Source organism: Bos indicus, chromosome 3, assembly GCF_029378745.1.
Source record: "Bos indicus isolate NIAB-ARS_2022 breed Sahiwal x Tharparkar chromosome 3, NIAB-ARS_B.indTharparkar_mat_pri_1.0, whole genome shotgun sequence".
NCBI classification, from domain to species: domain Eukaryota; kingdom Metazoa; phylum Chordata; class Mammalia; order Artiodactyla; family Bovidae; genus Bos; species Bos indicus.
Genome location: NC_091762.1, coordinates 101,458,713 through 101,485,941, shown reverse-complemented (window position 1 = coordinate 101,485,941; position 27,229 = coordinate 101,458,713). Strand labels below are relative to the sequence as shown.

Below are 27,229 nucleotides of genomic sequence, written 5' to 3'. Positions count from 1 at the left end.
TCGCTCAATCGTGTCCGACTCTTTGCGACCCCATGTACTGTAGCCTACCAGGCTACTCTGTCCATGGGATTTTCCAGGCAATAGTACTGGAGTGGATTGCCATTTCCTTCTCCAGGGGATCTTCCCGATATTTACATATATTGTATATAAGTATTCGGTTCAGTTCAGTTCAGTCGCTCAGTCGTGTCCGACTCTTTGCGACCCCATGAATTGCAGCACGCCAGGCCTCCCTGTCCATCACCAACTCCTGGAGTTCACTCAGACTCACGTCCATCGAGTTGGTGATGCCATCCAGCCATCTCATCCTCTGTCGTTCCCTTCTCCTCCTACTCCCAATCCCTCCCAGAATCAGAATCTTTTCCAATGAGTTAGCCCTTCGCATGAGGTGGCTAAAGTATTGGAGTTTCAACTTTAGCATCAGTCCTTCCAAAGAACACCCAGGACTGATCTCCTTTAGAATGGACTGGTTGGATCTCCTTGCAGTCCAAGGGACTCTCAAGAGTCTTCTCCAACACCACAGTTCAAAAGGATCAGTTCTTTGGCGCTCAGCTTTCTTCACAGTCCAGCTCTCACATCCATACATGACCACTGGAAAACCATAGCCTTTACTAGACTGATCTTTGTTGGCAAAGTAATGTCTCTGCTTTTGAATATGCTATCTAGGTTGGTCATAACTTTCCTTCCAAGGAGTAAGCGTCTTTTAATTTCATGGCTGCAGTCACCATCTGCAGTGATTTTGGAGCCCAAAAATAAAGTCTGACACTGTTTCCACTGTTTCCCCATCTATTTGTCATGAAGTGATGGGACCAGATGTCATGATCTTAGCTTTCTGAATGTTGAACTTTAAGCCAACTTTTTCACTCTCCTCTTTCACTTTCATCAAGAGGCTCTCTAGTTCTTCTTCACTTTCTGCCATAAGAGTGGTGTCATCTGCATATCTGAGGTTATTGATATTTCTCCTGGCAATCTTGATTCCAGCTTGTGCTTCTTCCAGCCCAGCGTTTCTCATGATGTACTCTGCATAGAAGTTAAATAAACAGGGTGACAATATACAGCCTTGACGTACTCCTTTTCCTATTTGGAACCCGTCTGTTGTCTATGTCCAGTTGTTGCTTCCAGATCTGCACACAGGTTTCTCAAAAGGCAGGTCAGGTGGCCTGGTATTCCCATCTCTTTCAGAATTTTCCACAGTTTAGTGTGATCCACACAGTCAAAGGCTTTGGCATAGTCAATATATATATACATATATTTTTCAGATTCTTTTCCATTACAGGAAAAGAATTTTGAATATAGTTCCTTGTGCTAAACAGTAGATCTTTGTTGTTTATCTTATATTTAGTAGTGTGTATATATTAATCCCAAACTCCTAATTTATCTCCTCTCCTCCCTGCCCCCACTGACTGTTGACATTGTACCTTGCAACTTTGCTGAATTCTTTTAATAACCCTAATAGTCTTTTTAGTAGATTCTTTGGGATTTATTCTATTTATTTATTATAAATAGATAATATAAATAGGGGGTCATCTGTATATAGATAGCTTGACTTCTTCCTTTTTAATTAACATTCCTTTTATTTCTTTTTCTTTTCCTTTTATTTCTAATTTCCCTGCCTGAATAAAACACCCAATGTCATTCTGAACAAAGTAGTGAGAATGGACATCCTTGTCTTGTCCCTGATCATTCATTATGATGTTAGCTGGGGGCTTTCTGTAGGTGCCTTTAAGAGGTGAAGAAGTTCACTTCTGTTTCTAATTTGTTGGGTGTTTTTATCATGAAAGGATACTGGATTTTGTCAAATGCTTTTTCTGTGTTTTGAGGTGATCATATGTTTTTTCTGCTTTATTATTAATAAGGCATATTACATTAATTGATTTTTCAGATGTTAAACCAACCTTGCAAACCTGAAATAAATTCCACTTGCATATGGTGTACAGACCTTACTTTCTGCTTGTGCAGAGCTTGGTCAGTCATCTCTCACTGACACTAGGGGGTTTTCAAGTCTCCTGGGTATGTACTCATTCCTGAACACACATGACTTTCTAAATTTTTTGGATTTTCAGGAAAATGTGGGAACTTAAAAAAATTCCCATATTCCTTTATTTCTTTTTTAAAAATTTTTAATTAATTAATTTTTGGCTGTACCTCATGGATCTTATTTCCCTGACCAGGGGTTGAACTCATGCCCCTTGCAGTGGAAGTATGGAGTCTTAACCACTGGACCAACAGGGAAGTCCCTATTTCCTCTCTTTAAATTTTTAAAAATTTTTTATTTTTTTTTATCAGCCTCTTGTTGACCCCAACTTGTTATTTTGAAAAGTAATTTATTTTCCAGTAATTTCAAATTGACAGTTGTACATACATAAAAGCAAGTCTTGTATCTTGATTAAATATATATTCCTAAATATTAATGTTGACATTATTTAAAATGAAATTGCTTTCATAAATTCTTTTTCTGATGATTTATTGCTGCTGCTGCTGCTGCTAAGTCACTTCAGTCCGACTCTTCGCGACCCCATGGACTGCAGCCTACCAGGCTCCTCAGTCTGTGGGATTTTCCAGGCAAGAGTACTGGAGTGGGGTGCCATTGCCTTGTCCGATTTATTACTAGTATATACATATTAGATAGAGTGTGTGAACGGATTCCACCTCTTATAACTTTGCTGAGTTAGTTGACTAGCTCAAATAATTTTTTGTTGTTATGTGTATGTATGTGTGCTGAGTCATTCAGTTGTGTCTGACTCTTTGCGACCCCATGAACTGTAGTATGCTGGGCTCCTCTGTTCATGGAATTTTCCAGGCAAGGATACTGGAGTGGGTGGCCATTTCCTACTCCAGGGAATCTTTCCAATGCAGGAATCAAACCCATGTCTCTTACATCTCCTTCATCGGCAGGCAGATCTTTACCACTGTACCACCTGGGTTATAGTAAGTTTTATATATAATATGATGTGATCTGTGTTCTGTGAATAGACAGTGTTAATTTTTCCATTCACCCATGGATGTCTTTTCTTTCTTTCCTCAAGACTCTGGGTAGAACTTCCAGTATACTACTGAATAACAGTGGTGAAGGCCAGCTTCCTGGCCATCCTGATTTCAGAAGTGACTCTTTCAGCCTTTAACATTAAGCATGATGTTTGCTGTGGCTTTGTATACTACTCTTTTCCATACTAAATAAATTTCCTTTTATTCCTACTTTGTTTGTATTATGAAATAGCACTGGGTTTTAAAACATATTTATTTAGTTGACTGTGTCAAGTCTTCGTCATGTCATGCAGGATCTTTCATTGCAGCAGCTGGGCAGGCTCCAGAGAGTGCAGGTTGCAATAGCTGTGGTGCGCCAAGACGTGTGGGATCTTAGTTACCGGACCTGGGATTGAGTCCCCAGGACTGCAAGGAGGATTCTTAACCACGAGACCACCAGGGAAGTCCCAGCACTAGATTTTAATGATTGAGCGACATAGAAGAGTTGATGGGGTGGACACTGGGTTAGGTGGATAGAGACCATGGTGAGTGGGGGTGGGAAATATCAGTCCCATTCTCTTCCAAGCTTCAGACTCATCTTTTCAACTACTTGCAATACAAATAGCACCTATATGTCCCACAGGCAATTCAAACTTATCCTAAGATTGACTTTCTAGAAACCTGCCTCTCCTGTGTTTTCTAGTGATGTCACTCCACCATTAATGTGTTTTCCCAGGGGAGGAACCTCATGTTGCTCTTCTGTCATCCTTATAATCTAGTCTATCACAAAATCCCATCACCCAACACGTGTACCTTGATTCCAACTTCCCCCTTTTTTTTTTTCCAACTTCCCCTTTTTATGTCCAACACAATTGCCTTTTCTTGTACCAAGGGACTGGGAATAGAGAGATGTATGACATGTGCACTATACTCTTTTAAGATGTCAATCTACTGATAAAACCCATTGAATACAATGTAGTAAGCAGAAAAATAATTTGCTCAAATATTTGAGTACCACTCAAATATTTTTTGAGTACTTATTAAATGCCAGAATGATTATTCTAGGTGTTGGAAATACAGTAGTGAACACAGTTCCTACTTTCATGCTTACTGTATTTTAGTGGGAAGACAGATAATAAGCATGTAAAAACAATGTTAGTATAGAGTTGCTACTTTACAAAGCAGGCTCAGAAAAGGTATATGGGGGATAGGCGTGGTAGTGAGAGACCTGAAGTGAGGAGGAAGCCAAGCTAAGCCCTAAGTGAAGAGCCTTTTCAGTCAAGAGAAGGAAAGCCTGAGATAGGAACAACAGGTTGAGAGTACCTGCAGATGAGGGAGGGGAACAGGTAGGAGATGAGGTCAAATTGATAAGGCAAGAGATAAGCAAGGGTCCAATACCCCTGGGTCTCCTAGGCCATAAGGAATTTAGGTTTTATTCTTAATGTGCAGGGAAGCCATGGAAGTTTGACGATACAGAAGAGAGAATGGAATAATGGTGGGAGAATCCTTTCGGCATGGGATGGGATAGGATCTGGAGCCAAGTGCAAAAGAGTCTTATCAGGCAGTTTACTCTATTGAAAAACTTCCCTGTTTGAGTTTCTCTTCAGCCACCAGCTAGCTTCTCTCCTCCTCTTTAAAGTCATACTTCTTAAAAGAATTATCTACATGTACTGTATCTTTTTAAATTTCCTGTTTGAATTTGAAAAATGCAGTTTCAAATTTTTCCCCACTCCAATGTAGCACTCAACCCAATAATCACTAGTGAGAGTTGGACTATAAAGAAAGCTGAGCACTGAAGAATTGATGCTTTTGAACTGTGGTGCTAGAGAAGGTTCTTGAGAGTACCTTGGACTGCAAGATCAAACCAGTCAATCATAAAGGAAATCAGTTCTGAATATTCACTGGAAGGACTGATGCTGAAACTCCAATACTTTGGCCACCTGATGCAAAGAACTGACCCATTGGAAAAGACCTTGATGCTGGGAAAGATTGAGGGCAGGAGGAGCGGATGACAGAGGATGAGATGGTTGGATGGCATCACCGACTCAATGGACAGGAGTTTGAGCAAGCTCCAGGAATTGGAGATGGACAGGGAAGCCTGGCATGCTGCAGTCCATGGAGTCTCAAAGAGTCAGATAGGACTGAGCTTACTGAACTGAACTGAGTCCTCCTTTTAACTAGATGTCACAGTAGCATTAGACAATGACCTCACCCTGTGCTGGCTTTCCTCTGGCCGCTCTAATTGCTCCCTCCAGCTCCTTTTCTCTACCTGGCCTTAAATGTTGCCATTCCTCAAGCCTTGGTACTAAATCCTCCTTGTGTGCCACCAGTTGGCACACTACTGTATGCTGATGGGGCCCGTGAACTAAGAATAGTTTTCCTGTTTTTTTTTTTTTTTTTTTAAAAAAAAAATATTTATTTATTTGGCTTACTGGGTCTTAGTTGTGGCACTCGGGATCTTTAGTTACTGCGTGCAAACTCTTACTTATGGGACGTGGGATCTAGGTCCCTGACCTGCGTGGAGAGCAGTCTTAGCCACTAGAATACCAAGGAAGTCCCGGGTTTTGTTTTAAATGCCGGGAGAAAAAAAAATCAAAAGTACGTTTCATGACAAGTGAATGCTAGTATCCCTTAAATTTTATTGACACACAGTCACATCCATTCGTTTCCTATTGTCTATGGCTGTGTTCACACTACAGCAGCAAAACTGAGTAGCGGTGACGCAGAACCTAGAGCCCACAAAGGCCAAAGTATTAACTCCCCGTTTCCAAGAAGTTTGCTTTATGCTTTCTCCCTAGGTTTCATTCATTCTGGTAGCTTTGGTTACCATGTATATGCCAAGGAGTCCCAAAGCAGCAACTTCGGTCCAGATTCCTTCTCTACGGATGACCAGACATGAACATCCAGCTGCCTGTCATTCCCACGTGCAGGAGTCACCAAGAGACCAGAATGAACAAGACCAGACTAGCTCCTACCTCAGCGTACCCCTTTTCACTAAGTAGCACCAATATCCATCCAACTGGTCACGTGAGGAATTCGGAATCCTTGACACACCTCCTTTCCCCTCAATCAAACGAAACCTAAGTCCCCCTCTACTGTCTTCAACGCACCCGCACCCACAGCTCTCACATAAAACGGGTCTTTTCAAAACGTAAAGCCAGGCAACCCTCGCCCGGCGTTTGTGCCCCGGAAGCAGAGGCGCCCACGCACGCCAGACACCGCGAAATCCTCGCGCGGCCCTAGGTCGCGGCGCAGAGTTCTCAGGACCCTCCTAAACCCGAGGCCTCGTCGCCGCCTCAGAAACGTAAGCAACACCGCCCTCCCGCCCCAACCCGCTCTCTGCGGCGCCCGGAAGATACGTAAGGAGGCGGGGCTACGTATTACAAACCGGACCGTGACGCGCTGCGTTTTCTCTTTCCAGCCAGCGCCGAGCGATGGGTGAGTGGCGTTCTGCTTTGGGGCCGGGATCGGGGAGCGAGCTCAATCCGGCGCCATCCTGCTTCGGGGCCCAGCCGGCAGCGCGGGCTCCCGGGCCCCCGGACACGGAACCCCCGCGAGGAGGGTGGTGCTCAGGCTTGGGCCCCCGGGACCATCCCAGGGGCCATTCCTGGAGCCGCAGGACCCGGGGCCGCGAGCGGCACCATCATGGCTGCCGGGGTCGGGACGGGAAGGGTCTGGGCTGCGTCGCACGTGCATGATGACACCTTGGAAATGCTGTGACCTCCCGACTGCGCTGTGGGGGAGCTAACCTTGGAGAGCTGAGCGTGCGACCGCCGGCGTGGGGCGTTGGGCTGGCGGCCTCGGCTCCGGACTCCCTGCCTCAGGCTCCCGCCCCCCCCCGCTTCCACACGCAGGCATCTCTCGGGACAACTGGCACAAGCGCCGTAAGACCGGGGGCAAGAGAAAGCCCTACCACAAGAAGCGGAAGTATGAGCTGGGACGCCCCGCTGCCAACACAAAGGTGCGTGCGGGTCCTCACCGCCCGGGAGGTCGCTTCTGCGGCGTCGGTTGAATCTTTGTGGGGCTCTGCGAGTTGCTGTGGGGACTAGGCGGTCTCGCCTTCGCGTGCTGGGTAGATACTGAAAGATCGCGTGGAGACTGCTGCCGTGTCCTAGTAGTACCTGCAAGGGCGCACGGAGCGAGTGGGCTCCTCGGTGCACCGAGCCTTAATTCTCAACGTTTGGAATCGGGCTTTCTCTCTTGGAGGTGACTGGAATGATGAAAAAGTATCCTTAGGCGTGGTTGTGGCCGTCTTGGTCACCTATGTGCCACTTGCCAATGCTAGGGCTTGTCATAGTTACACTGACTGTTACCTCCGTCGCGCCCGGGTTCCCTTCTCTCTTACTTTTCCTTGATAACCTAGTTTCTGTCTCCTTGTGTTTTCTAGATTGGCCCCCGCCGCATACACACAGTCCGTGTGCGGGGAGGCAACAAGAAGTACCGGGCCTTGAGGCTGGACGTGGGGAACTTCTCCTGGGGCTCGGAGTGTGAGTGAAGTCCTGCAGGCGTGGGTGGGAACTCAGCAGCTAATCCTTGTTTTTAAGCTTCAGTAAGTGCTTTTAGCAGGAAGTCCATGGCCTGGACCAAGATACTAAAGTTCTCCTGTTGAACAGCTTTGAGGTTGTGGAGACTTACCTCCAATCCTGTCCTGCCACTTAACTCGAATAGCCTCAGAGATTGGGGTTGAATCTGGAGACAATGTGGGTGCCAGCCACCTCTGGAAAGATAGGTTTGTGGAAGATGAACTGTTGCTAGAGTTTCCCTTCTTAAGCCTTACTAGGGTAGGGATGGAAGATTGTTGGCATCAGGTTTACTTGGCTTGATTCTGGATTTCTTCTGTGAGCAGGTTGTACACGCAAGACAAGAATAATCGATGTTGTCTATAATGCATCCAACAACGAACTGGTCCGTACCAAGACCCTGGTGAAGAACTGTATTGTGCTTATCGACAGCACACCGTACCGACAGTGGTACGAGTCCCACTATGCACTGCCCCTGGGCCGCAAGAAGGGGGCCAAGCTGGTATGTGTTTGGCGAGCAACTTCCTGTAGGGGGTGCAGGGGGAGGCCAGCCTGATTTCAGCCTTCTTGTGATGAAAACTCTGTCCAGTTCTGCTACTGAAGGGAGAGAGATGAAAGCCTTTAGTGCTGAGGAAGGTGGCAGGGCTGTGGGATGTGACACTCCTGAACTAGGGTTTGGGGGTCCCCCTCTAAGCCATCTGTATTTCCTTTATTCAGACTCCTGAGGAGGAAGAGATTTTAAACAAGAAACGATCAAAGAAAATTCAGAAGAAATACGATGAGAGGAAAAAGAACGCGAAAATCAGCAGTCTTCTAGAGGAGCAGTTCCAGCAGGGCAAGCTTCTTGGTAAGATGACTTCTGCATTTGGGGAGGAGGCGTCTCAAGATATGGTGTGCTCTCTGGAGGCTAGAGAGTTCACCAGAAGGATTTGGTAACAGTGAACAAGCACAAATCAGAATATTTGGTCATCTGGTTAGTTTGAAGCGGAAATGGAAGATAGTGGGCAGGAGCCCATAGGCCTGAACTTGGTCTAGGCCTCTGAATTTCAGTAGTATCTTGAGAACTCGTCTGTGTCCAGGCTGAGGGGATTGTCTCAGTGATGAAAACTTTGTCCAGTTCTGCTACTGATTTTCAAAGTGATGATAAAGTATATCTGAGGAGACATTGGGCTTTGTGTCTGCCCCCAGGATACCTGGACCACCTTGGGCGCTTAAGGGGATACATAGATATGGGTAGGCCACAGTGTCATTTTCCTGAGGACCACACTCTAATCTTGCAGCATGCATCGCTTCAAGACCAGGCCAGTGTGGCCGAGCAGACGGCTATGTGCTAGAGGGAAAAGAGCTCGAGTTCTATCTGAGGAAGATCAAGGCCCGGAAAGGCAAATAAACCCTCTTCTCTCCTGTCTTAGCTCATCTAATAAAGGCGTTAACTGTTCTATGCCATGTTCATGTTCTGAGAGTACTTCATTGTTTGGCACACTATAGAATGCCCCAGTTCCCCCTGCCTGAAGGCCAGGCCTGTTACGGGGCTGTGACTCTAGCCGGAGGAACAGTTCTCGCTCCTGAGGCTGAGTTTCAGTGGCAACAGGGATGTGTTGTGCAGGCTGAGCAGAGATTGAGGGAGGTAACCCAGCTTGGGGCCCCTGCAGTATTGGGCTGTTGCCTGGACCATCATTGGAACCAAAGCCATGTTGCCTCCCTAAAGTTCTTTTAGAGACCCTGTATGCAGACTTTGGTTTGGGGTTTTTTTCAGGCTCCTGGTCTAGAAACCTTGAAATTGTGTTCTACACTTAAGCATTGTTGAGCAAGTTATACATATTAATTATCTCTTGAGCTCTAATCCTTTCCCCTCTCCTTACTCAAAAGTTAGTTTGTTTAAATTGTTGAATTGGTTTCTTCAGCTTTCCCTTTTCATAGTTCCTCAGTTATTTGATTGTAGCAAATAGTGGTCTTTTAGGTTAAAGACAGGTTCAATCTTAGCTTATCCTTGGGTCATAACTCCCACATCAAATGTCACCAAATTTTGTGTGGTGCTAATGGTAAAGAACCTGCCTGCCAGTGCAGGAGACATAAAGAGACGCAGGTTTGGTCCCTGGGTTGGGAAGATCCCCTGGAGGAGGGCATGGCAACCCATCCCAGTATTGCCTGGAGAATCCCGTGGACAGCGGAGCCTGGCAGGTTGCAGCCCAAGGGTTGAAAACAGCTGGCAACTGAGCACAAAGCACAACTGCTGCTCTGATCGCTTTTCTGCATCCTGCTTTGCTCTTCTGTTTTCTCTAACACAATCCCAGCTCTCTGTGATCATTTTAAAAAGATAAGATTTTTTAAACTTCTTTTGGATATGAACCATTTTTAATGGTATTTGTTACAATACTGCTTTTATGTTTGGTTTTTTGCCTGCACAGCTTGTGGGATCTTAGTTCCCTGACCAGAAATCAAACCTGTGCTCCCTGCATTGGAATGTAAAGTCAACCACTAGACCACCAGTGAAGTCCCTAAAAGATAAATTTTTTTACACAGCATCCCATCTCAAAGCTGGAACCAGAAGCTATGGAACTCAATGAGACTAATCCCTTCTATGATGACTGCCATCCTTTACATGTGTTCACTTACTATTCCTTTTGTTGGGAATACTTTCTGTCAGATGCCCACGTTGCTCACTCCTTTCAGATCTTTGTCAGTCCAGTGAGTTCCCTGATCACAGAATTTTAAATAGCACTCCCTTCCATGCCATATCTTTTGCCCCTGTTTTTTCCTTATTTGGCATAAATTTTGTTTATTTGCTTATTTTGCACCCTCTATTAAAATATATCTCCTGGGGAAATGGGTATGTTTACTGCTGCATCTCTAGTATCTGGAAAGGCACAGCAATATACCAGTCAAATATGTACTTTAAGGAGTTCTAAAGAAAAGGTTTTATCCAATTTAAAGTGGTTGAAAAGTACTTGTCTTAAATGAGCTATAAATCAAAATTGGTTCATCAACTTGGCTAATTGCAGACTTCTGTAATTCCGACTTCTGGCTAAGCAGTTGGAAAAGGTGGACCACTAAGACCAACCCTTTAAAACCTTATGGTTGACTCTGGGGAGACCTGACCTCTGCCTTCCCACCCAGTGATCTGGCAATACCTGGTCATTAGCTGATGCTCTGAGAGCTGTGTGTTGGGCGTGGCACAGCAACAAAAGAGCTTTGAATGCATCTACATCTCCACTGCTCTCCCTGATGAGCACTCAACCTGAAGCAAGGCTTCCTCTCAACCCTTCCAAAACACTTCGGGTGCCTTCTGAGTGAATGGTGACCACAAGGTGCCTTTTCTGGACAGTACAGGTTTGTCAACCAAGGCTGAGAAAAGTTCACCATCCCGTCACTCAGCAGGAAAGTAGAACCCAGCATTGTGATCCTGTCAACAATGCCAGAGGCTGCATGTCCTCAAGCTCTCCCTACATTCGCCATGCCTCCCATTTTTGAGTTTTGGCGGTTGTTTTCCCTTGGCTTTAGCATTCAGCTTTGGCATTTACCAATTGTTTAGAAGGCAGGAATCTTAGAGAAACTCAGTTTAGGAGCAACTCTAGTACTCTGTGGGGTCAGCTGAGTGCCCCAGTCTCACCACAGAGATGGACCACCTGCAGTTTTCACCCCTTAAATTGTCCTTTCTCGTTGTTTGGTGGGAACAGAGAAGGGCTTGTTCAGATGCCGCAAGTCTAGGCTGGGTGCCTTCACATCTCAGTGTCAGCTTCCAGGGCAGACTCTCAAACCCTCTCCGCCCACCGCCCCCCCGCACCAAACCCTTATCTTTAACCCACTTCAGAGTATGCCAGTTCAGTTTTAAGCAATTTTAATTGCACAAATAATAAATGAATACATTCTCATTGTAAACAAATTGAACATAACATAAAGTACCCAGTACACACTTTGGCCCCTCTTCGGGGTGAGGTTATCAGAATAAGGTATATTCTAAACATATTTTTATGTGACCCTGGGGGCAGCAGCAGCATTCCCTGGAACCTATTAGAAATATGCAAATTCTTAACCTCCATCCCAGACTTAATGAATCAAATGCCAGGGGTGGTAGGTACCCAAGACTTTAACAAGCCCTTCAGTGATACTGATGCTCCCTCAAGTTTAAGAACTGGCCTAGCCCAAAATCACAGTGGAAATAAACCGCGCACCTGGGATCTAGTCCTCTGTAACTCGCCCTTGTGTCGTAGCTAAACCGCTAAGCCAAACTGGAAGCATCCTCTACCCAAATCAGGCCCTTATGCCATCGGGGGCGGTCCCTAGGTGCCCGGCCTTAGGGCACGTGGGAATGCTGCTCTAATAACTCCGCAGGGCCCGCAAAGTAGGAGGGGGCGGGCCTGGGGGAGGCAGCTGGACTGCCCACCCCGGCTGGTTTGGCTCAGGGCTCCTGGGTCTCGTCCCCTGACCCTGACGCCTCCTCCTCAATGCGGTCCGCTGCCTCGATGTCGCCGCCCTCTTCGGCCCGGAAGCGCACCAGATGCGGGGTACGCGGGGCGCGGATGCGGCCGAAGTTCCGGAGGCTGATGGCTGGCGAGGGAGCGCCTACGCCCAGGAAGCGGCCGAGCAGCGGGGTCTGCGCGGTCACCGGCCGGGCTGGCCCAGGGGACGCCTCCACCTGCAGGCTCTGCTCAGGGTCGTCGCTCATGCTGCGGGCAGGCAGGAGGGCTGCGTGAGCAAGCCTCTGACAGCAGGTGGACCCGGAGGGACCGAGTCCTGGGCGCCCGGAGGGTGGGTGGGGAACTGGAGCCTGGCTACTGACTCAGGTTCTGCCTCAGCCGGCATAGGCTACTCACCGCAGGTTGAAGGTGGAGCCCAGGAAGGAAGGCCGCAGCGACTCGGCCACCGTGGCCACCGTGTAGGGCGGCTGCGCCGAGTCCTCATCCCAGTACGCGTCCTTCTCCGCGGGAGGCAGGTTCTGGTACATGTCATCCACGGAGAGCAGGGATACCTGGGAGCAGCAGGTCACAAGAATCCCCTTCTCTGCAAACCCGGACTGAGAGCTGGCAAGGAGGGAGAGCCCAACTGCCGGGAGCTGCCACCAGACCCTGAATCACCTGCAAGTTGCGGTCTATAAGCTGGTTGGTTTCAAAGTCGTCGTCATCCTCACCAAAGGGATTGATGATCTGTTCTGCCACCTGCAGGTGGTAAGAGAGTGTTTTCTGGGCTCAGAGCCCTACTTTCTAACTGCAAAGTATGGGTGGGTCCTGGGTCCATATCCCAACCCCCTGAAGTGCCCACCTTGAGCCAGCCGGCATAGAAGAAGAACTGCAGCAGAGTGGTGAGAGGCACGTACATGTCCAGGTCCCCTGCGGCTTGCCCTGGCTCCAGAGGCTCCCGAGGTGTGGCAGCCCCTGCCACTGGCTCCACAAACTGGCGGCCCACCAAGGAGAGGGCAAAGAAGGAGTATACCGCTATGGTCACCACCTGGAGGAGGGAATGCCAGGCTGAGTGGGACAGGTTAAAATGCTGTCTCTGCCCCGAGGGTCAGTGGTAGATCTAACAATTAAAGCATGTATCGGGGACTTCCCTGGGGGTGAGCTCCCAATGTAGGGGGCCCAGGTTCGATCCCTGGTCAGGGAACTAGATCTCACATTGCTGCACCTTGAGTTCGCATGTGCCAACTAAAGCTTCCCCGTGCTGCAAATAAGACCCAACCCAGCCAAATAAATATTTTAAAAAATAAATTAAAAAATAAATACAACATGTAGCAAGGTGTGGCAACACCAAATGGGAGGGGATCATCATCTTAGTGAGGGCCCAGGGAGGCTTTGAGGATGAGCCCTTGGCTATTTAGTGTCTCACTGGACTGAACTGCCCCTGGGCAGGTACCATCTCTAGTTCTCAGTGTCACACACAGCACAGGACATACAGTAGGCACTGGGACTGGGGAGGTGAGAGGCAGTTACTTGGGTGTAGACGAGGGGGATGCTGATCCAGTCATAGTGGAAGAGCATGCTGCACTTGGCCCGGTACTTATTCAGCTCCTGGTGGAACAGCAGGAAGAGGAAGTCAGTGGAGACAGAAAGGAAGAAAGGAGAAGGGAGTCCGGTACACATTAGGCCTGGGCAAGTCTCATTCTGCTTTCAGAGGTGTTGTCAGGCTGGGGTGCCTGTGATGGAAGGCAGTTCAGCACAGTGACTGCAAGGACAGACCCTGGAGCCAGAAGTGCTGAGGATGAATCTCAGCTCCACTAGCTGTGTGACTTGGGCAAGTTTTTTTTCCACTCCTTGCCTCAGTTTCCTCACTTCCTCACACTTGCTGCGCTACATAATAGACACCATGTAGGTGTTAAGCACTGAAATTATGGTTGCTGTATGCAAAAGTAGGGGGAGGAGGGCAGATGGGCCTGTCCTAGGTCGACTCACTTCCAGGAGCAGGCAGAGAGCAATGTCATCACGGATTCGCCCATCCCTCCGGGCCTGGGCCGCCAGGTTGGTGAACCAGACGCAAGGAATCCAGTACTTATTGAAGTCAGATTTCAGGCTTTCAAACTTTTTCCTCTCTTCCTGGGACATGAAACCTGCAGAGATTGCAGAGAAAGAAATGAAGTCTCATCCTTGTCCTCTAGGACTCACCGCTCTGGGGTCCTGGAGCTCCCCCTGGTGGTCAAACCTCCCCGCCTAGGAGACCCTCCGGGCAGGTCCGGTTCAGTCCCTCCCAGGGCTCCCTGAGCGCTCACCTGCGTCCACCACATGCTCCATGGTGGGAAAGCGCTTGAGCACGCGCGTGCTGACAGAGCGCAGCACCAGCACCGACGCCAGGTTGGCGTAGCGGATGAGGGTGCGGCGCAGCAGACGGCCACGCTGGTCCACGCCGTGCACGGTGGCTGAGATGACGCACATCAGCTGGTCTGGCAGCGGGATGCTTGTGTACTGGGCCCACCAGCGGTTCACCACCATGGTCACGTAGAAACCTGGTGGCCGCCGTGGGTAGTGGGGACGGAAAGGGAAGACGGAGGGCTTGGAAGTCAGTGTGTCCTGCCGGCAACCAGAACGCCTGGTCCAAGCCGGGTGGAACCAAGGCAGAGGGAAGGACACATTGACTCCAGCACCCTGCCTCGCTTGTCAGAGGGACAGCCTCATTCTCTGATCACGCCCTGATGGACCAAACCAGGCAGGGAGGAAGAAGACTGCAGACCTCCTCAGGCAGAGGAGACATGATGGTTCAAGTCCAGGCAGTGGTTAACTCTGAGCCCTGCTTCCCATGAGGGTGTGGAGGGAAGTGTCACCTCTCTCCAGTTCCCCTGCAGGACGCAGGGGGATGTGAGGCCAGCAGCAGGCTGGGGCTGTGTTTGGAGTGAGGGTCAGGCTGGTGATAGGCAGGGCCTGCTGCTGCTGCTGCTGCTCCTAAGTCGCTTCAGTTGTGTCCCACTCTTAGTGACCCCATGGACTGCAGCCTACCAGGCTCCTCTGCCCATGGGATTTTCCAGGCAAGAGTACTGGAGTGGGTTGCCATTGCCTTCTCCAAAGCAGGGCCTAGTCCTCTGGAAATCCTAGACCCAGCACACAGCTCCCGTGTCTGCTGAGCCTGCTCTGGTTGACCTTCAGATGTGCCGCTGGGCTAATTCTGACCCTCAGCGCTAGCAGCCCAGCCCAAAGGTCAGGAAAGATGGCTAGGAGGCTGCAAGCGAGAACCCCTTGTCCTTTGAACTTACCCAGTACAAAGGACAAGGGGATGAGGTCCGCAGAGCGGTTGCAGTATCGGGCCACCTGAGCATACACACGCTTCTGCTCCTGGGTCAGCAGCAGCCTGGGGAAGGTCAGGTGGGGCCTGCGTTAGAGGGAGGTGGCCAACCTAGTCCCCCGCAGGCCAGCCCTGAGACCCTGCCCTCACCCTCGCACCGGTAGGTGACGCTGAGCAGAGCATACAGGGCGATGAAGAGGAGGAACTCCTTGTAGAGGAGCTTGTAGATGCTTCCCCGCCAACGGAGAAGCAGGCCAGAGAAGCCTCCGAAGCGGGCCTCTGCCACTTTGAGGGTGTAGGAGACCGTCATGGTGCTGGTGACCTGGGGCAGAAGGTCGTGAAAGCTGCCCTTGGAGCTGTCCTTCTCTCCCCATAAACCTCCTCCTTAGCCTGCCTTCTCATCACCCAGCTTAGGTCCCCAAGTAACCTCCTACAACTCTGGTCACCCCCCGACTCCAGCCTTCACCCTTTCAGTAGGAAGGAAGCAGACAAGCAGATAGAGCACACCCCCAGCCCCCTAGGACTCAGTGGCACATGGGTTAAACCAGGATGAGATGGGGCAGAGGGGAGCTGAGATCTACATCCTCTCCTGCCTGAGGCTGCCCCAAGCTCCTCTTCCACTTGCAGGACTAGGAGGAACCCCTGAACTGCTGAGGACAGGAGACTCAACTGTAGCCCAGCCCCATACACCGTGGGGTCTTGCTCTCGAAGCTGATAGTTGGTCTCTCAAGGCACAGGGCACTCTGACCCCCATCCCACACCTACCTACCTGCTCTGGACAGCAGCCTGTGCCGAGGAAGGGGAACTGAGCTAGGCTTCACCCCACAACACTTAAGTACCTCCTGGGTCCATAAAGTTTGGCCGGACTGAGGTTATCATTGATGGATTGAGGCTGTCACCCGACTTCCCCTGGTGCTGGGAACTGGCTGTGTCTTCCTGTGCCTGCAGGGCTGGGCTGGCCTTTGAGTGCTATAAATGCCTCTGCATTGACCCCACAGCTCACACCATATCCTTGGAGCCAAGGTGACAGAACTGACTGTCCCACGCTCCAGGTGAGAAGACAGATGCATGATAAAGTGTCATAACAGCTGCTGATGGCAGGGCACTGACTAAGTGGCAGGCACTGTGCCAGAGCACCAGTCCATCAAATCTCTGGCCTGTCCTGGGAAGCTCCCTCCCCACGCTGTGAGCTGGTTCTCCCTGCAAGTGGTTCCTGAAGAGAGGAAGCATGGAGAGGTGGTTAGGAACGTAAGTTTTCGAGGCAGACACACCTGGGGTTGAATTCTGCCTCTCTGTGGCTTTGTCCAAGATACCTAATCTCTCTAACTTCAGTTTGCTCCTCTGTAAAACAGTATCAATAACCCCTTCCTCACAAGGCAGTGGGGAATATTCAGAGCAAGAATGCCCGGAGCCTGGAGCATGCAGGCATTCATCCTGGGCCAGTGAAAAGCCAGCCTTTTCCCTTTGGTTTCCACCTACTGGTCCACTGTTGCTTCTCAGAACCTGGGATGCCTGGCTGGCCTCTCCCCAAGCCAAACAGTGCCAGGTCCTGGCTTTTAATGTGGCCTATGAGATGCTCCCACTTCCACCTGCTGTCATCAGCCTCTGACCTCGCTCCTTTTCACTGCTCCTTTGAGGTCCTCTCTCGAATCAGTTAGTCATACCGCCCTAAAATCTTCTACAAAGAGGTCTCCCCTCCAGCCCACAAGACCTTGGACAGGATTATGTCTGATTCATCTCAATAAAGCTGAGGACTTGAACCCAGGCAGGCTTTTCTTTTCTCTTTCTTTCTATTTTATTAAAAAAATTTTAAAATTAGAATACAGTTGATTTACAATGTAGTGTTTCTGCTGTACAGCCAAGTGAATCATTTATGCATATATCCACTTTTAATTAGATTCTTTCCCCATACAGGCCATTACAGAGTACTGAGTTCCTTGTGCTATACAGCAGGTCCTTATTAGTTATCTACTTTATATATAGTAGTGTATATATATCAATCTCAGTCTCCCAATTTATATCCCTCCACCTTCTCCCCCCATAACTAAAAGTTTGTTTTCTACATCTGTGATTCTATTTCTGTTTTGTAAATAAGTTCTTTTATACCATTTTTTTAGATTCCATATATATGTGGTATCATATATTTGTCTTTCTCTGACTTCACTCAGCATGAGAATCTCTAGGTCCATCCATGTCATTATTTCATTTTTTATGGCTAAGTAATATTCCATTGTATATATATATATACACCACATCTTCTTTATCCATTCCTCTGATGAACATTTAGGTTACTTCCATGTCTTGACTATTGTAAACAGTGCTGCTGTGAACACTGGGATTTGAGAGTTGGACTGTGAAGAAAGCTGAGCGCCGAAGAATTGATGCTTTTGAACTGTGGTGTTGGAGAAGACTCTTGAGAGTCCCTTGGACTGCAAGGAGATCCAACCAGTCCATCCTAAAGGAGATCAGTCCTGGGTGTTCATTGGAAGGACTGATGTTGAAGCTGAAACTGTAATACTTTGGCCTCCTCATGCAAAGAGTTGACTCATTGGTAAAAACCCTAATGCTGGGAAGGATTGGGGGCAGGAGGAGAAGGGGACGACAGAGGGTGAGATGGCTGGATGGCATCACTGACTTGATGGACATGAGTTTGGGTGAACTCCGGGAGTTGGTGATGGACAGGGAGGCCTGGCATGCTGCAATTCATGGGGTCGCAAAGAGTCGGACACGACTGAGCGACTGAACTGAACACTGGGGTGCAGGCATCTTTTAACCTGAAAGACATCTGGTCCCTCTCCCCACTTTTTGTGAGAAACTCCCTGAATGAGCAAGGTCTGAGAGCCAACCCATGGCCTGACAAGTTATGTTCTCCTTCCCAGGCTCAGGGAAGGTGTGCATATGTAGAAAGAACAGGACTCTGTGTGTGTTTGTCCTGGAGGTCTGGAAAACCCACGAGCTGACCTGCAAAAGGGCAAGATACCAGTTCTGGGGCCTTAACCCCCCTGGCCCTGCAGCCCCTTCCCACGCTCTGATCTGTGGCTTTCCTAAAGCATTCTGGACTGCTTCTCTTAAAGAGTCTCTGGTACCTGGAGAGCTCAGGCCCTGAGGTCCTATCACTTCTCTGACAGTGCTTCCAATTGGCTGCATTTTAGTCCTTAGCTCCCATCCCCATCTGAGGCTCTCTCACATCAGCCTGTTACCCAACTCTCTGGATCCCTGGCCTGTGCATTTCCCACAGAGCCATGGGTAAAGGTACAGAACCTGAAGCCTTGCCCCAGGAGGGAGCAGTCCCCAGGCCCCACCCTGCCCCTCCTTCCTGAGTCACTTTATCTCCCTTCCTAGTTGCTGACAGGTCCCTTTGGTTTATGGTCAAGGAGAGGGAACCACTCCACCTGTAAATCATTTTCCCCACCCTTCTTTATCCTCCCCTAGCTCTTGCCCCTCCCTCTCTTCTGGTCCTAACCACCAGTGCCCCCTCCCCTCACAGCTGAAAGCTGATATATGACTTGGCAGTTTATTGCATGGAGTCTGGAGCCAGACTGCCTAGATAAATTTTTTTAAGAGCACATTTTATACATTTATTTATTTTGTTGTTCAGTTGTTAAGTCGTATCCAACTCTTTGTGACCCCTTGGACTGCAGTGCAACAGGCTTCCCTGTCCTTCACTATCTCCTACAGTTTGCCCAACTCTTGTCCATTGAGTCAATATTTATTTATGTATCTGGCTGCTCCGGGTGTTAGTTGCAGCATGCGGGACCTTCAGTTGCAGCATGTGAATTCTTAGTTGTAATATATAGGGTCTAGTTCCCTGACCAGGAATCAAACCCAGGCCCCGTGTGTTGGGAGCATAGAATCTTAGCCACTGAACCACCAGGGAAGTCCCTGCCCATATTTTTAAATCCAGACACCACAGTAAACTACCTTTGTGACCTTGTTCTTAAGCAAACTGTTTAACCTCTGTCCTTAATTTCCCTGTGGGGAAACAAATACCTATCTCACACAGTTGTTGTGACTATCAAATGAATTAATATTTATGCAGTGCTTGGTAAGCATGAAATGCTCCTGTAGGTATTAACTTCTCCTTTCTGGTGCAGGTCTTGTACTTCCACATCTGCCCCTGCAAGGACACCTGAGATCTTCTTGTTGCTGAATCCAGTAGGCCTCTCCTGAGTCCTCACCTTACTTGGTATCTTTCACTCTTTTTTTAAATTTTATATATTTACTTGGCCACACAGACATGTGGAATCTTAGTTCCCCGACCAGGAATCAAACCTGTGTCCACTTCATTGGAAGTGCAGAGTCTTAACCACTGGATCACCAGAGAAGTCCTGCATCTTTCATTCTTGAAAGACTCCCTTGACCTCTGTGACTTGATACTGTCAAGAGATTCTGACTCTGAACTGCCAAGGGGTAGGCATTTGGGATAGGTGTTCAAATAGGAGCAGCAAGCCTGAGAGCATCCTCTGGAAGATGGAGACTCAGAGAACTCAGAAAAACCTCAGCTTGGTCAGAGGTTGTGAGCATCTTGTGGGGAGGAGAAAGGGCACTAGTAAGAGGGACTGAGAGATGAGTAGAGTAGGACAGATGCAAGGACAGAGAACTAGTGACTCCCAGAAGAGTCAGGCAGGGGAATTCGCTGGCAGTCCAGAGGTTACATTTCCACTGCTGGGGGCACAGATTTGATCCCTGATTGAGGAACTAAGATCCTGCATGCCATGCGGCCAAAGAATAAATTAAAAAGTCATGCAGTGGTGAATAGTGGAGTCAGGCATCTTGGGTTCAGATCTTGGCTCTGCCCCTTAACCTTGGGCAAGAGGCTTAACCCCATGAGCCTCAGTTTCCTCATCTGTGAAATGTAGATAATAATTCCATCATAAGGTTACTGTGAGAAGTCCAGAAGATAAATGCTGAGCCCTGTGCCTGGTTTGTGGCAGTGTATAAGACCCATTAATGGCAGCTTATGTGACACTGAAGGAGGAGGCAGAGTAGGCTGGCAGGCCCTTCAGTTACAGCATCCAGGAGGATGTCCTCTTGATGCCTGGGCTCCCAGAGGAGGGCGCCAGAACCTTGTTATCCTTCCAAGGGGAGGAGACAGTATGCCACCCCAAAATGCGCCACGTTGGCATATTGGTTACTTTGAGCTAAATAGGCACTTGAAAAATTGCAAATGCAGGGAGAGGCTTTCTCTGAACTCACCTTATCTGCCTGAAGAGGGAGCCTCCAAAGAAACTCAATCATCACAAATCCCCTTTCTGGGAGTTTCATCTCATATCACAGGAAGTCTATATCACATCCAGACCAACTTTGTCATAAACTGTCATATCTCCCACCCATTCTTCTAAGGGCCCATACCTCTTTCCTGTAAATTATTTACTCTCCCCTAAGAGGCCTACATTCCCCTACCCCTTTCTCTATTCAGTTGGTATTTAAACCTCAATTCTAAGCCACATGGAGGAGTTATTCATTTTCCCCTGGAATATCCCCCATGTATAGGTTTCCCATACTGTTCATGGGGTTCTCAAGGCAAGAATACTGAAGTGGTTTGCCACTCCCTTCTCCAGTGGACCACATTTTGTCAGAACTCTCCACCACAATCCGTCCACCTTGGGTGACCCTACATGGCATGACTCATAACTTCACTGAGTTAGACAAGGCTGTGGTCCACTTGATCAGTTTGATCAGTTTTCTGTACTTGTGGTTTTCACAATCTGGTTTCTGTCTGTCCTCTGATGGGTAAGGATAAGAGGCTTATGAAAGCTTCCTGATGGGGGAAACTGATTGTGGAAGAAACTGGGTCTTGTTCTGATGGGCGGGGCCATGCTCCAAAAATCTTTAATCCAATTTTCTGTTTATGGACAGGGTTGTGTTCCTTCCCTATTGTTTGACCTGAGACCAAACTATGGTGGAGGTAATGAAGAAAATGGCGACCTCCTTCAAAAGGTCCCATGCAGGCATTGCGCACTCAGTGCCCCCAACCTTGCAGCAGGCCACAACCCACGCCTCCACCGGAGACTCCAGGACACTCACAGGCAAGTCTAGGTCAGTCTCTTGTGAGGTCACTGCTCCCTTCTCTTGGGTCCTGGTGTATGCAAGGTTTTGTTTGTGCCCTTCAAGAGTCTGTTTCCCCAGTCCTATGTAAGTTCTGGCAGCTCTAGGGTGGGGCTAATGACGACCTCCTCCAAGAGGGCTTATGCCACACCCAGGTCTGCTGCACCCAGAGCCCCTGCCCCTGCAGGGCTGCTGCTGACCCGTACCTCCACAGGAGACACTCAGACACTCAAGGCAGGTCTGGCTCAGTCTGTGTGGGGTCTCCTGGTGTGCACAGGTTTTGCTTGAGCCCTCCAAGCATCTCTGGTGGGTATGGGATTTGATTCTAAACGTGACTTTGCCTCTCCTACCATCTTGTTGGGGCTTCTCCTTTGCCCTCAGATGTGGAGTATCCTTTTTTTTTTAGTGGGATCCAACATTCACCTATGCAATATTGCTCTTTACAGCATCGGACCTTGCTTCTATCACCAGTCACATCCATAGCTGGGTATTGTTTTTGCTTTGACTCCATCCCTTCATTCTTTCTGTATTTATTTCTCCACTGATCTCCAGTAGCATATTGGGCACCTACTGACCTGGGGAGTTCCTCTTTCAGTATCCTATCATTTTGCCTTTTCATACTGTTCATGGGGTTCTCAAGGCAATAATACTGAAGTGGTTTGCCATTCCCTTCTCCAGTGGACCACATTCTGTTAGACCTCTCCACCATGACCCGCCCGTCTTGGGTTGCCCCACGGGCATGGCTTAGTTTCATTGAGTTAGACAAGGCTGTGGTCCTAGTGTGATTAGATTGACTAGTCTTCTGTGAGTATGATTTCAGTATGTCTGCCCTCTGATGCCCTCTTGCAACACCGACCATCTTTAGAAAAGGCAGAGGAACCAGAGATCAAATTGCGAACATCCGCTGGATCATGGAAAAAGCAAGAGAGTTCCAGAAAAACATCTATTTCTGCTTTATTGACTATGCCAAAGCCTTTGACTGTGTGGATCACAATAAACTGTGGAAAATTCTGAAAGAGATGGGAATACCAGACCACCTGACCTGCCTCTTGAGAAATCTGTATGCAGGTCAGGAAGCAACAATTAGAACTGGACATGGAACAACAGACTGGTTCCAAATAGGAAAAGGAGTACGTCAAGGCTGTATATTATCACCCTGCTTATTTAACTTCTTTGTAGAGTACATCATGAGAAACGCTGGACTGGAAGAAACACAAGCTGGAATCAAGATTGCTGGGAGAAATATCAATAACCTCAGATATGCAGATGACACCACCCTTATGGCAGAAAGTGAAGAGAACTAAAAAGCCTCTTGATGAAAGTGAAAGTGGAGAGTGAAAAAGTTGGCTTAAAGTTCAACATTCAGAAAATGAAGATCATGGCATCCGGTCCCATCACTTCATGGGAAATAGATGGGGAAACAGTGGAAACAGTGTCAGACTTTATTTTTTGGGGCTCCAAAATCACTGCAGATGGTGACTGCAGCCATGAAATTAAAAGAGGCTTACTCCTTGGAAGGAAAGTTATGACCAACCTAGATAGCCTATTCAAAAGCAGAGACATTACTTTGCCAACAAAGGTTCGTCTAGTTAAGGCTATGGTTTTTCCTGTGGTCATGTATGGATGTGAGAGTTGGACTGTGAAGAAGGCTGAGTGCCGAAGAATTGATGCTTTTGAACTGTGGTGTTGGAGAAGACTCTCGAGAGTCCCTTGGACTGCAAGGAGATCCAACCAGTCCATTCTGAAGGAGATCAGCCCTGGGATTTCTTTGGAGGGAATGATGCTGAAGCTGAAACTCCAGTACTTTGGCCACCTCATGTGAAGAGTTGACTCACTGGAAAAGACTCTGATGCTGGGAGGGATTGGGGGCAAGAGGAGAAGGGGATGACAGAGGATGAGATGGCTGGATGGCATCACTGACTCGATGGACGTGAGTCTGAGTGAACTCCGGGAGCTGGTGATGGCGTGCTGCGATTCATGGGGTCACAAAGAGTCGGACACGATTGAGTGACTGAACTGAACTGAACATTCTCCTGTCAATGAGTGAAGAAGTTGGCTTAAAATTCAACATTCAGAAAACTAAGATCATGGCATCTGGTCTCATCACTTCATGGAAAATAGATGGGGAAACATTTTTTTGGTCTCCAAAATCACTGCAGATGGTGACTGCAGCCTTGAAATTAAAAGACAGTTGCTCCTTGGAAGAAAAGCTACGACCAACCTAGACAGCATAGTAAAAAGTGGAGACATTACTTTGCTGACAAAGGTCCGTCTAGTCAAAGCTATGATTTTCCCAGTAGTCATGTATGGATGTGAGAGTTGGACTATAAAGAAAGCTGGGTGCTGAAGAATTGATGCTTGTGAACTGTGGTATTGGAGAAGACTCTTGAGAGTCCCTTGGACTGCAAGGAGATCCAACCAGCCAATTCTAAAGGAAATCAGACCTGAACATTAATTGGGAGGACTGATGCTGAAGCTGAAATTCCAATACTTTGGCCACCTGAGACTCATTGGAAGAGACCCTGATGCTGGGAAAGATTGAAGGCAGGAGGAGAAGGGGACGACAGAGGTTGAGATGGTCTTTCCCCAGTCGCATCACCGACTCAATGGACATCAGTTTGAGCAAGCTCCAGGAGTTGGTGAAGGACAGGGAAGCCTGGCGTACTGTAGTCCATGGGGTCGCAAAGAGTTGGACACGACTGAGCGACTGAACTGATGGGCTTCCCAGGCAGCGCTAGTGGTAAAGAACCTGCCTGCCAATGCAGGAGATGTAAAAGACACGGTTCAATCCTTGGTCAGGAAGATTCCTTGGAGAAGGGCATGGCAACCCACTCCAGTATTCTTGTCTGGAGAATCCCATGGACAGAGGAGCCTGGTGGGCTACAGTTCATAGGGTCATAAAGAGTTGGACACCACTGAAGCAACTTAGCATGCACGCACATCCCACATGTATACAGAAGCTCTGCATGTTAATAAACTTGCTTTTGGGGACTTCCCTGGTGGTTCAGTTGTTAAGAATCTGCCTTCCAATGCAGGTTCGATCCCTGGTTGGGGAACTAAGATCCCACATGCCACGGGGCAACTAAGCCTGTGTTTTGCAGCTAGAGAAAAGCCCACACTGCAATGAAGACGTAGTTCAGCCAAAAAAAAAAAGAAAGTTTTTAATTAAAATAAAATAATCCTTTAAAAAAATACATAAACTTGCTTTTTGTTTTTTTGTACTTGTTGTTAATCTCTTTGTTGAAGAGTCCTGTTTGGGTTAGTTTGATTTGGGAATCCAACTTTAGATACTGTAGTTAAGCCAGAAAAGATAAGAATGAGTAAGTCATAAGTAAAGACTAGGGGAAAAGTATTCCGGGCAGAGGGAATAAATGTGCAAAGGCTCAGAGGCAGGAACAGTTCTATTATGTGTGAGAAAGACAGAGAGAAGGCCTCTCTGACTGCAGCAAAGCAGGCAAGAGGAGATTGTTTAGAGAGGTCGACAGGGCCTGACTATGGGGAACTTTATAGACCATCTCAAGGATTCTGAATTTCATTCTCAGACTAAAGGGACACCCCTGAAGAGTTACTTGTAAGAAATGTACCAACTAATAAGATGATAATAATAAAGGAAACTCTGTGTGTGTGTGAGGGGGGCATGTGGGAGAGTATATGGCAACTCTGCCCTACCTGCTCAATTTTTCTGAAAAATCCAAAACCATTCTTAAAAAAATAAAGCCTACCAATAAAAAATACAAAACTGAAAATAAAGAGCCCTGTATGAAAACCTAAGATGGGGAGAGTTTTGACTTCTGCTAACCCCCAGTACCTTAGAATGTGACTATATTTGGAGATAGGACCTTTAAAGAGATAAGTAGGTTAAAACAAGGTCCTCAGGTAGACCCTAATCTTATCTGACTGATGTCTTTAAGAGAAGATGTGATTAGGACACACAGAAAAAGATCATGTGGACTTCCCTGTGGTTCAGACAAGAGTCTACACTGCTATTGCTGTGGGCACTGGTTCAATCCCAAGGAGGGGAAAAAAGGGAGACTGCCATTTACAAACCAAGAGAGGCCTCAGAAGAAATCAACCTTGTCAATACCTTGATCTTGACCTTCCAGCCTCTGGAAGTATGAGAAAATAAATTTCTGTTGTGTAAGTCACCTAGTCTGTAGTAATGTTGTTATGACAACCCTAGAAAACTCATACAAAGGCATTTTGGTTTAGTTTCCAAAACAAAATGGCAATATCGAATAGCTTTATCAAACTATACATCCTCAGCCCCATTTCCCCTTTGGATTTGCTTTTCCTGGCCTTACCTCTACCATCTCCCCATCTGGAAAAGTGTTGACCTATAGAATAAAGACCAAACTCCTGAGGATGGCACTTAAGGCCTTCCTGCCCACCCCCTCTCTCTCTCCCTCTCGTTCATCTGAGCTACTAATATTTCTCCACGTTTCAGGCTGGTTTGGTTCTCCATTCAGGGGACATGGAAGACAAAGTTAGAGAAGTAGACTTTTGTGGGCCTGGTGAGGGATGGGATGGGATGGTCATATGGTGGGAAGATGAAATGGAGACCAGGAAGGTGCTGCAGCAGTAATCCTGATTTGAGAGACTATGACCCAGATTAGGGTGCTTGGGGAACATGGAGTGAACTGCATAGATTTCAGAGATATTTGGGAGATAAAACTGACAGCAATCGAATACTAAATAAATATTTGTTGACTTTCTTGGCCACTCTTTCTAAAGTAAGCTCTTTGGTTACTCTCCTGTTTACTTCCTTCACAGCACTTTTCACAGCCTGCAATTACTTTGTTTATATTTTTGCCTATTGTCTGTTTCCATTAAGCAGAATGTAAACTAAATGAGGGCTGCAACATTGACCAACCTTTTACACACAGTGCTTGGTCACTGACCAAGGGCTCTCAGATCTTTGAGGACTGAATAGGTTAATAAGTGATTGGATGGTACAGAGTGAGCACAGAAAGGCGAAAGGTCAAGGCCAGGAAGAAGCCTGTGATCCTGGGATCCAGAGGGTTTAAGACTCCACCTCTTTACCACCTCATGTGGGTCAGAATGGCCATCGTTTAGAACTCTATAATAAAAAATGCTGGAGAGGGTGTGGATAAAAGAGAAACACCTTAAACTGTTGGTGGGAATGTAACTTGGTGCAGCCACTATGGAAAACAGTATGGATGTTCCTTGAAAAACTTAAAAATAGAGTCGCCATGTGATCCAGCAATCCTACTCCTAGGTATATATCCAGAGAAAATTCTAATTAAAAAAGATACATGCACCTTAATGTTCACTGCAACACTATTTACAATGTCCAAGACATGGAAACAACATATATGTCCACTGACAGATGAATGGAAAAAGATGTGGCACAAATATACAGTGGACTACTGCTCAGCCATAAAAAGAATGAATTAATGCAGTGGCACCCCACTCCAGTACTCTTGCCTGGAAAATCCCATGGACGGAGGAGCCTGGTGGGCTGCAGTCCATGGGGTCGCTAAGGGTTGGACACGACTGAGCAACTTCACTTTTACTTTTCACTTTCCTGCATTGGAGAAGGAAATGGCAACCCACTCCAGTGTTCTTGCCTGGAGAATCCCAGGGACAGGGGAGCCTGGTGGGCTGCCGTCTATGGGGTCGCACAGAGTCGGACACAACTGAAGCGACTTAGCAGCAGCAGCAATATGGATGAATCTAGAAATTATCATACCAAGTGAAGAGATTATCATACCAGAAAGAGAAAGACAAATTCCATATATCATTTATATGTGGAATCTAAAATATGATGCAAACTTACCTATGAAACAGAAATAGACTCGCAGACATAGAAAACAGACTTGTGGTTGCCAAGGGGGAGATGGGTTGGGAGTTTGAGATTAGCAGATGCAAACTATTACACATAGAATAGAAAAACAGTGCAGTCCTACTGTTATAGCATAGGAAACTATGTTGAATATCCTGTGATAAACCATAATGGAAAAGAATATGACAAAGAA

The 27,229-nt window shown here is 47.6% G+C and overlaps 2 protein-coding genes and 4 non-coding genes across 6 annotated transcripts; 5 read left to right on the top strand and 1 right to left on the bottom strand.

The window, feature by feature from the left end:
- The first annotated feature begins 6,251 nt into the window (after positions 1 to 6,251).
- On the top strand, positions 6,252 to 8,927 carry RPS8 (ribosomal protein S8). The gene is made up of 6 exons (XM_019957605.2): positions 6,252 to 6,399; positions 6,816 to 6,922; positions 7,349 to 7,448; positions 7,808 to 7,983; positions 8,199 to 8,328; positions 8,762 to 8,927. The coding sequence occupies exons 1-6, from the start codon at positions 6,396 to 6,398 to the stop codon at positions 8,869 to 8,871; spliced, it is 627 nt and encodes a 208-aa protein (XP_019813164.2). The 5' UTR covers positions 6,252 to 6,395; the 3' UTR covers positions 8,872 to 8,927.
- LOC139182376 (small nucleolar RNA SNORD55/SNORD39) lies at positions 6,651 to 6,730 on the top strand. Its single transcript, XR_011566041.1, has one exon. It is a non-coding gene; the product is annotated as a small nucleolar RNA SNORD55/SNORD39 (small nucleolar RNA).
- On the top strand, positions 7,170 to 7,273 carry LOC139182380 (small nucleolar RNA SNORD46). Its single transcript, XR_011566045.1, has one exon. It is a non-coding gene; the product is annotated as a small nucleolar RNA SNORD46 (small nucleolar RNA).
- Positions 8,047 to 8,116, top strand: LOC139182379 (small nucleolar RNA SNORD38). Its single transcript, XR_011566044.1, has one exon. It is a non-coding gene; the product is annotated as a small nucleolar RNA SNORD38 (small nucleolar RNA).
- On the top strand, positions 8,574 to 8,644 carry LOC139182378 (small nucleolar RNA SNORD38). The gene has a single exon (XR_011566043.1). It is a non-coding gene; the product is annotated as a small nucleolar RNA SNORD38 (small nucleolar RNA).
- A 2,405-nt stretch (positions 8,928 to 11,332) lies between the features above and the next one.
- On the bottom strand, positions 11,333 to 15,551 carry BEST4 (bestrophin 4). The gene is made up of 9 exons (XM_019957606.2): positions 15,344 to 15,551; positions 15,157 to 15,251; positions 14,182 to 14,415; positions 13,868 to 14,022; positions 13,409 to 13,486; positions 12,741 to 12,926; positions 12,557 to 12,637; positions 12,296 to 12,450; positions 11,333 to 12,148 (listed from the first exon to the last, which is right to left on the bottom strand). Exons 1-9 carry the CDS (start codon positions 15,493 to 15,495, stop codon positions 11,881 to 11,883), a joined length of 1,404 nt encoding a protein of 467 aa, XP_019813165.2. The 5' UTR covers positions 15,496 to 15,551; the 3' UTR covers positions 11,333 to 11,880.
- Positions 15,552 to 27,229: the final 11,678 nt, after the last annotated feature.